The 10201-nt window shown below is 45.1% G+C and overlaps 2 protein-coding genes across 2 annotated transcripts; both read right to left on the reverse strand.

The window, feature by feature from the left end:
- Positions 1-865: 865 nt before the first annotated feature.
- On the reverse strand, positions 866-2811 carry LOC117813348 (tripartite motif-containing protein 16-like). Its single transcript, XM_034684513.1, has one exon. It carries the CDS (start codon positions 2781-2783, stop codon positions 1107-1109), a length of 1677 nt encoding a protein of 558 aa, XP_034540404.1. The 5' UTR covers positions 2784-2811; the 3' UTR covers positions 866-1106.
- A 617-nt stretch (positions 2812-3428) lies between these two features.
- Positions 3429-7279, reverse strand: LOC117813347 (tripartite motif-containing protein 16-like). Its single transcript, XM_034684512.1, has one exon. It carries the CDS (start codon positions 7056-7058, stop codon positions 5370-5372), a length of 1689 nt encoding a protein of 562 aa, XP_034540403.1. The 5' UTR covers positions 7059-7279; the 3' UTR covers positions 3429-5369.
- Positions 7280-10201: the final 2922 nt, after the last annotated feature.

Consider the following 10201-nt stretch of genomic DNA (forward strand, 5'->3'; position numbering starts at 1 on the left):
TTCACAGCAGCTGTACATTACCTGGACACTTTTCTTCTGACTGCTTTGACCCTTTAGTGTATTTATAAATAGATAAAGATGGACAATGCATCTCCTCCTCTTGTTCTGAATACCATCAAACACACATCTTACTCAGGTGACGTTTTTTATCTGCATTTATTAAAGCTTCACAAAAATTACAACAGTCTCAAATAATCCACCACCAAAATAAAAGAGCTTTTACAAATCCATGTGATTATTAATACACTTCTATCAAACCTCACTGAACCTCATCTGTACATCCATTTGTGGAAAAAACAACATTTGGATCACCACAAAAAAAAAGAGTGAGTGTAGACGTCTTTCCAAATCCACTGATCCAAAAGAAGCAGACAGGAATATCTGCTGCAGTTAGCTCAATCAGCAACAAACCTGAAGTCAGAAAGTTCATCTGTACAATCTAAGAGAAGTCCAACAATCCTAATTATTGATGTGAGTATTAAAGTCTTCATCAGTTGAACAAAGAATGAAAAGGACTTGTTTGATCAGCTGATTGGACTCAATAAAAACAGGATCCTGAATGTAGAAACATGAACATCATGACATGTTAGAGATGATATTTTCATCTGCAGACTTTACATCCTTTGATTCAGGATCAGAAAGAAGCTCCTGCTTTTCACTTTGTCATGTTTTCAAGTCTTTTCTAACGCTTCATACCAGCAAAACCTGCCCCACACACTGAAACCCTTTCAAAATAAAAGTCTCTACAAAATAAAACAAACATCATTTTAACCATTTTAACGAAATTCGTGAAGCATGATCAACAAGCAAACAACAAATAAAGATCTTCCCATCCTGTGGAACACAAACATTTCACACAGAGCTGTTTTTTTTCTCTTATTTTGAAGCTTCATCAAAAATAGAAACCCAACTGTTGCAAATAATCCAGCATCACTGTCCTCATCCCTTAAAGCGTCTACAAAAGCAGCAGCTCCAAAAAGACTCACAAAGCCGGCATGAAGACCTGAAGCACAGAGAGTCCTTGGAGGGAGAACCATCAGACCAGAACCATGCAGCTTTGAAATCCTCTTGTTGCTCACATTTGGTCTGAATGGACTTGAAGGTTTTTAGTGGAGTTCACAGAACTCAGCAGTGTCTTCAATACAGTACAACCTTAGTCCAGCATAGAGGGGCTGAGTGAATGTGGTCTGGACTCTGTGGAGGAGAGTCATGGTATCAGAGACGCTGTAGAAGGACAGAATACCTGCTCTGTGATCCAGGTACACTCCTAATCTGGAGGACCGAGGACCTGAGACAGGAGTCTCCACATTGTTGTACCAAAAGTTATAACTGTTGTTGTTACAAAATAAAGACCAAGATTTATCATTGAATCCAAATCTACAATCATCTGAGTCTCCTGCTCTGCTGATATTCTTGTATGCGACTGCTACCTCAACTCCGCCCCCTCTCCGCTCCACCTCCCAGTAACAACGTCCGCTCAGACTCTCTCTACTCAGGATCTGAAACCGACCTGTGCATCTGTCTGGGTGACTAGAATAAGACTGTTCTGGTTGTTTCAGTGTTGCTCTTCTGTTCCCATCAGATAATAACAGCCATGTGTGTGCTGTGTTTGGATCCAGTGTGACTCCACATGAGTATCTTAAGAACCCAGCTCTGGTCTTGGGCTCTGGTGGTTCTGACAGTAAAGCATCCACTTCAGTCGCAGCCTGTGAGACGTTAGTCCACTTCTCTCTCAGGACCTCCTGTAGTTGATCTCTGACTTCTGACACAGCTGCTGTCACATCCTCAAAGTACCTGAGAGGACGGGTCTTGATGCTGGATGAGTCTGCAGGTCCACTGAGTCCTGACAGTGAGGGGTAGTCCTGTAGAAACTGGTTGTGGTCCTCTGTGTGTGCCAGCTTCTGCAGCTCAGCGTCTCTCCTCTTCAGCTCAGTGATCTCCTGCTCCAGCTTCTCCTGAAGCTCTCTGACTCGACTCACTTCAGTTTCCTGCTGGGATCTGACCCGCTGCCTCACGTCAGAGCGTCGTTCCTCCATGAGACGGATCAGCTGGGTGAACATCTCCTCACTGTGCTCCACTGCTTTATCAGCGGAGCCGTTGATAGCCTCCACCTCCTGTTGAAGCTGCTCCACATCTTTCTCTCTGTCCTGGATTCTCTGCTGGATGTTCAGTCGACTCTCCTCCAGCTCTCTCTGCTTCTCAGTCCGCTCTGCTGCAGCTGAGACCGTGTCGTGGCCTTTGTGTTCGTCCACAGAGCAGAGATAACAGATAGACTGCTGATCAGTACGACAGAACATCTTCATCACCTCATCATGACGAGAGCAGACGTTCTCCTGGAGCTTCTTGGAGGGCTCCACCAGCTTGTGTTTCTTCAATGGAGCTGCTTCAAAATGAGGCTGAAGGTGTTTCTGGCAGTAAGAAGCCAGACACTGCAGACAGGACTTACTGGCTTTGAGTTTCCTCCCGGTGCAGATGTCACAGGCCACATCTTCAGGTCCAGCATAAGAGGGATCCTCACGAGCAGCTAGGAGTCCGGTCTTCTTCAGTTCCTGTAGTATCGTCTCCAGCATGGTGTTTCTCAGCAGGGCAGGCCTCGGGGTGAAGGTGTGCCTACACTGAGGGCAGCTGTAGCTCTCCTTCTCCTCCTCTGTATCCCAGTGGGCTTTAATACAGTCCATGCAGTAGCTGTGTCCACAGGGAACAGTCACCGGATCCTTCAGTAGATCCAAACAGACGGAACAAGAGAAGGATTCCCGGTCCAGCTGAACTCCTTTCTGCGCCATTTCAACACTCGCTGTCGACGACTGACTGAGGCTCACTACCTGAGAAGTGAAACTAGTCTGAGCTCTGATCTCAACAGCATGTGTTTAAGCAGGATCAGAGGCCTGTCAGCTCACCACCAGGATGGTTACACCCATCCTGCAACTATAGATCTGAAGGGGAGGGAACAAGAGTTCATGTGCAGAGTGGAGCTGGCTGTGTGAGAGACGAGGGAGGGGTTATCAAGCTTTTCTACATTCCAGGAAGAGGAGCAGCGCTGTAAACTTAAGGCTTTGTCTTTCACAGTGAACTGATATCAAACACTTTTTAACTACTTGTTGTTTATTATTTGTTGACTCAGTTTTTTTAATATTTGTATTGACTTTATTTGATCTTCAGTTTTGATCCTGACCCTTTTTTATGATTGATTTTAAATATTGATGTTCTTCTTGTTATTTTGATGCTGTCTCTTATTTTGAAGGACATATATTTGATTGTTGTGGGTGTGCATTAGCATTCCTGTTTTTGAAGATGTGGTATGTTTGGACATTTCTTTCCTTCTGCTTCTTGTTTTCAGCGGCTATAAAGAACTTTGATTCATTTGATTTGTATGAAAGGTGTTCTATAAATAAAGCTTGATGGATTGAAAGTGAGGACAGACACGGTGCTGTTAAAGACACACTTTGATTTATTGGATGATTTTTAGGTACAGGTTGATTTCACTTACACAATCAGTTCACTTCAGCAGAATCTCAGCTGAGTCCCCAAAAGAAAAGAGCTTTTACAAATCCATGTGATTATTTAATACACTTCTATCAAACCTCACTGAACCTCATCTGTACATCCATTTGTGGAAAACAACATTTGGATCACCACAAAAAAAAAGTGTGAGTGTAGACGTCTTTACAAATCCACTGATCCAAAAGAAGCAGACAGGAATATCTGCTGCAGTTAGCTCAATCAGCAACAAACCTGAAGTCAGAAAGTTCATCTGTACAATCTAAGAGAAGTCCAACAATCCTAATTATTGATGTGAGTATTAAAGTCTTCATCAGTTGAACAAAGAATGAAAAGGACTTGTTTGATCAGCTGATTGGACTCAATAAAAACAGGATCCTGAATGTAGAAACATGAACATCATGACATGTTAGAGATGATATTTTCATCTGCAGACTTTACATCCTTTGATTCAGGATCAGAAAGAAGCTCCTGCTTTTCACTTTGTCATGTTTTCAAGTCTTTTCTAACACTTCATACCTGCAAAACCTGCCCCACACACTGATGCCCTTTCAAAATAAAAGCCTCTACAAAATAAAACAAACATCATTGGCTCAAAATTTATGAAGCGTGATCAACAAGCAAACAACAAATAAAGATCTTCCCATCCTGTGGAACACAAACATTTCACACAGAGCTGTTTTTTTTCTTCTTATTTTGAAGCTTCATCAAAATTAGAAACCCAACTGTTGCAAATAATCCAGCATCACTGTCCTCATCCCTTAAAGCGTCTACAAAAGCAGCAGCTCCAAAAAGACTCACAAAGCCGGCAGGAAGACCTGAAGCACAGAGAGTTCTTGGAGGGAGAACCATCAGACCAGAACCATGCAGCTTTGAAATCCTCTTGTTGCTCATATTTGGTCTGAATGGACTTGATGGTTTTTAGTGGAGTTCACAGAACTCAGCAGTGTCTTCATTATTGACAAACCTTAGTCCAGCATAGAGGGGCTGAGTGAATGTGGTCTGGACTCTGTGGAGGAGAGTCATGGTTTCAGAGACGCTGTAGAAGGACAGAATACCTGCTCTGTGATCCAGGTACACTCCTACTCTGGAGGACCGAGGACCTGAGACAGGAGTGCTGACTTTGTTGTACCAAAAGTTATAACTGTTGTTGTAACAAAATAAAGACCAAGATTTATCATTGAATCCAAATACACAATCATGTGAGCCTCCTGCTCTGCTGATATTCTTGTATGCGACTGCTACCTCAACTCCTCTCCCTCTCCACTCCACCTCCCAGTAACAACGTCCGCTCAGACTCTCTCTACTCAGGACCTGACACCCACCTGTGAATCTGTCTGTGTGACTAGAATAAGACTGTTCTTGTATTGGATCCAGTGTTACACCCATCATGCAACTATAGATCTGAAGGGGAGGGAACAAGAGTTCATGTGCAGAGTGGAGCTGGCTGTGTGAGAGACGAGGGAGGGGTTATCAAGCTCTTCTACATTCCAGGAAGAGGAGCAGTGCTGTAAACTTTGTGCTTTGTCTGTCACAGTGGACTGATATCAAACACTTTTTAACTACTTGTTGTTTATTATTTGTTGCCTCAGTTGTTTTAATATTTGTATTGACTTTATTTTATCTTCAGTTTTGATCCTGACCCTATTTTATGATTGATTTTAAATATTGAGGTTCTTCTTGTTATTTTGATGCTGTCTCTTATTTTGAAGGACATATATTTGATTGTTGTGGGTGTGCATTAGCATTCCTGTTTTTGAAGATGTGGTATGTTTGGACATTTCTTTCCTTCTGCTTCTTGTTTTCAGCGGCTGTAAAGAACTTTGATTCATTTGATTTGTATGAAAGGTCTTGAATGGACTTGAAGGTTTTTAGTGGAGTTCACAAAACTCAGCAGTGTCTTCAGGGGCTGCAAAAATCGAGTTAAACCCAAGTCCAGCATAGAGGGGCTGAGTGAATGTGGTCTGGACTCTGTGGAGGAGAGTCATGGTATCAGAGACGCTGTAGAAGGACAGAATACCTGCTCTGTGATCCAGGTACACTCCTACTCTGGAGGACCGAGGACCTGAGACAGGAGTCTCCACATTGTTGTACCAAAAGTTATAACTGTTGTTGTCACAAAATAAAGACCAAGATTTATCATTGGATCCAAATCCACAATCATCTGAGTCTCCTGCTCTGCTGATATTCTTGTATGCGACTGCTACATCAACTCCTCTCCCTCTCCACTCCACCTCCCAGTAACAACGTCCGCTCAGACTCTCTCTACTCAGGACCTGACACCAACCTGTGAATCTGTCTGTGTGACTAGAATAAGACTGTTCTTGTTGTTTCCGTGTTGCTCTTCTGTTCCCATCAGATAATAACAGCCGTGTGTTTGCTGTGTTTGGATCCAGTGTGACTCCACGTGAGTATCTTAAGAACCCAGCTCTGGTCTTGGGCTCTGGTGGTTCTGACAGTAAAGCCTCCACTTCAGTCGTTGCCTGTGAGACGTTGGTCCACTTCTCTCTCAGAACCTCCTGTAGTTGATCTCTGACTTCTGACACAGCTGCTGTCACATCCTCAAAGTACCTGAGAGAACGGGTCTTGATCCTGGATGGGTCTGCAGGTCCACTGAGTCCTGACAGTGAGGGGTAGTCCTGTAGAAACTGGTTGTGGTCCTCTGTGTGTGCCAGCTTCTGCAGCTCAGCGTCTCTCCTCTTCAGCTCAGTGATCTCCTGCTCCAGCTTCTCCTGAAGCTCTCTGACTCGACTCACTTCAGTTTCCTGCTGGGATCTGACCCGCTGCCTCACGTCAGAGCGTCGTTCCTCCATGAGACGGATCAGCTGGGTGAACATCTCCTCACTGTGCTCCACTGCTTTATCAGCGGAGCCGTTGATAGCCTCCACCTCCTGTTGAAGCTGCTCCACATCTTTCTCTCTGTCCTGGATTCTCTGCTGGATGTTTAGTCGACTCTCCTCCAGCTCTCTCTGCTTCTCAGTCCACTCTGCTGCAGCTGAGACCGTGTCGTGGCCTTTGTGTTCGTCCACAGAGCAGAGATAACAGATAGACTGCTGATCAGTACGACAGAACATCTTCATCACCTCATCATGACGAGAGCAGACGTTCTCCTGGAGCTTCTTGGAGGGCTCCACCAGCTTGTGTTTCCTCAATGGAGCTGCTTCAAAATGAGGCTGAAGGTGTTTCTGGCAGTAAGAAGCCAGACACTGCAGACAGGACTTACTGGCTTTGAGTTTCCTCCCGGTGCAGATGTCACAGGCCACATCTTCAGGTCCAGCATAAGAGGGATCCTCAGGAGCAGCTAGGAGTCCGGTCTTCTTCAGTTCCTGCAGTATCGTCTCCAGCATGGTGTTTTTCAGCAGGGCAGGCCTCGGGGTGAAGGTGTGCCTACACTGAGGGCAGCTGTAGCTCTCCTTCTCCTCCTCTATATCCCAGTGGGCTTTAATACAGTCCATGCAGTAGCTGTGTCCACAGGGAACAGTCACCGGATCCTTCAGTAGATCCAAACAGACGGAACAAGAGAAGGATTCCCGGTCCAGCTGAACTCCTTTCTGCGCCATTTCAACACTCGCTGTCGACGACTGACTGAGGCTCACTTCCTGAGAAGTGAAACTAGTCTGAGCTCTGATCTCAACAGCATGTGTTTGAGCAGGATCAGAGGCCTGTCAGCTCACCACCATGTTGGTTACACCCATCCTGCAACTATAGATCTGAAGGGGAGGGAACAAGAGTTCATGTGCAGAGTGGAGCTGGCTGTGTGAGAGACGAGGGAGGGGTTATCAAGCTTTTCTACATTCCAGGAAGAGGAGCAGCGCTGTAAACTTTGTGCTCTGAATGAACGAGGAAGGAAAGGTTCAACTTTGATCACTGTGTGTAAACATTTAACTATTACACAAGTGTTGATCAATGTGTCATAGTTTTCCTTCTTTGCTTCAGTGAGCTTCAGCTGCATTACCAGAGAAACCTGCATCTCTGCCTTATTTCCTCTCTGTAAGACGAAGCGGCTCTGGTGACGTCTGGTCCATCCAGTCAGACTCATGCAGATTTGATCCCTTAAACTGTTTTCCCTTCACAAAACAAGCGCACAAAGAATGTCAACAGAAAGCACATGCTTTTACTGTAACAGCCACAGGTTCTCTCATTATTCCTCTTAGTGTGCAAAGTTAAATTCAAAATAAATGCTGCACATCTTCTAAATTATATTAAACTTCCACAAGATCCATGTTCAGTCCTGCTCCGTGTTTTCTCGCAGCACGGAGCAGGACCACCGGACAGCTGGAGTCATGTGATCGAGGTTTTCCTGCAGTAATCACTGAATCAAGGATTCTCCTCCTCCTCCTCTCCTCATCCATGTTGTCTTTCTGGTCCTCTGAAAACCTCTGACCTGTTGACTCCAGGCCTGGCTCCGCTCATCATGACTTTGGTTTGTTGTTGTAGTTAAGTGAAATACGATCTGGTGATAACACAGAGTGTTTTATTCTGAAAATTAACCGGATGTTTTCATTTTGTTTTTGGTGAAACCTGACTTCCTGTCCCGCTCCATCTGCTCTGTTGAGATTGATCAGTCCCTCCAGGATTTCGCTGGATTTTTTAATAATAATAATAATAATAATACCTAAGTTTTATATAGCGCTTTTAAATAACTCAAAGACGCTTTACAAATAAATAAATAAATACAAATAAAGACATACAAGACAAGCAGACGACAAGGGAAGAGGTGGAATAATTCATGTGAGGGGAATGCCTGTTTGAAAAGGTAAGTTTTTAACTGTTTCTTAAATGAATGAAGTGAGTCAGAAGCACGGATGTGTGGGGGGAGAGAGTTCCAGAGGGTGGGGGCGGCTATGGCAAAGGCCCGGTCCCCCAAGGTACGGTGCTTGGATTTAGTGATGGGAGTGAGGAGGTTGGAGTCAGAGGATCGGAGACGGCGGGAGGGGTGGTAGTACCGGAGAAGGTCAGTGAGGTATGGGGGGGGCCAGGTTATTGAGGGATTTGTACGTGGTGAGCAGGATCTTGAAATGGATGCGCTGTTTTACGGGGAGCCAGTGGAGCTGTTGAAGGACAGGGGTGATGTGGTCTCTGGAGCGGGAGTAGGTGAGTAGCCGGGCAGCAGAGTTCTGTACGTATTGTAGTTTTTGTAGATGGTAGGAGGGAAGACCATACAGGAGGCTATTGCAGTAGTCAAGTCGTGAGGATATAAAAGCATGAATTAGGGTTTCAGCAGCGGATTTGGAGAGAGTGGGACGGAGGCGGGCGATGTTGCGGAGGTGAAATAAGGCAGTTTTGGTGATGTGACGGATGTGGGGTTGGAAGGAGAGAGTCTGATCGAAGATGACGCCAAGGTTCTTGATCTGAGGGGAGGGGGTGACTGAGTGACCGTCTATGGAGAGCTTGAAGTCCTGGGCGGAGGGGAGGAGGGATTTGGGGCCGATGATGATGATTTCAGATTTGATACTATTGAGTTTTAGAAAATTGCCGGTCATCCATGATTTTATTGCAGATAGGCAGGTGGTGAGGGTGGAAACAGTGGCAGCGCTGATTGTTTTGGTGGAAAGGTAGAGTTGGGTGTCGTCGGCGTAACAGTGAAATTGGAGTCCATGATGGCGAATGATGTGACCAAGGGGTAGGATGTACAGAATGAAAAGGAGGGGACCAAGCACCGAGCCTTGAGGGTTAATGTGATTGTTGCGGCCCATAAAGCCTGATTTTGTGACAGCTTTTTGAAAAAATTGCGGTGAAGTTGCGTTTTGTTTTTTTTGTTTTTCCCCCCCCCAATAACATTTTAGGGCCAAGTAAATACGCTAAATTACAATTCTTACAAAACATTCTCTCTGTGACCACTGTGACTGTATTTTGATTCTCTTGATTCACAGTAAAATGCCATGAAAGGACTGTATTGCACATTTACAACGGTCCCTGAATGCACCTTGCAGTAACAGGCGCACTGGACAGACGGTCAGTTCACGGCACTCTGAAATGCATCTGCATCTTTCAACAAGGAGTTGATCCAAACTTACTAAATGTGTCTGATGTTTCACCAAACTGGATTAAATCAAGCTGTAGACGCCAAGCTTTTGACGGTAACCACGGCAACAACGTCAAACATCACATGTTAAACAGACGTCCCCCCGGTTGTGTCTTTGTCACTAGCGCACACCGGGGGGTAAAAATCCTCAATGAAGATGAGACAGATGCATGGAGGTGAGGAGAGCTGGTTCATAAAGCACACCTGCTGCAGGTAGAGACCAAGGAAGAGGTTCCGGTGGCTGGTGGTGAGGCTTTCAGCAGTGTGTCTGCCCCCTGGTGGCTGGCTGCAGTATAGGTCAAAAAATCCGTCTCCCCCATTCATTTGAATGGAGCTGCAGTCAAACTTTAAAAAATAAATACATGTCGTACGAATGTTTCTCTCATCCGTATGCTGTGGTGATATGTAGTTAGTATCTGAGTGTTTTGTGTTCAAGGCCTCTTTTTCCTGAAAAGTTTCTTCTTCGTTGGTTATTAGAGTTTAAAAAACGGGGTTTTACTTCCTGTTTCCTTTGATTCACAGCTGCTGTAGAGAGAAACTTCAAAGGACACACAGCGTCTTGTGACGTCACGCTGTAGGGCGGAGCTTATTACAGTGGCTTCACAGGCTCTGGCTGCACAATGGCGGCGCCCAGGAGGGGGATTTTTTGGCTTCAGAACCGTACAACGGGAAGAGGCG

Source organism: Notolabrus celidotus, chromosome 5 (assembly GCF_009762535.1).
Source record: "Notolabrus celidotus isolate fNotCel1 chromosome 5, fNotCel1.pri, whole genome shotgun sequence".
NCBI lineage: Eukaryota > Metazoa > Chordata > Actinopteri > Labriformes > Labridae > Notolabrus > Notolabrus celidotus.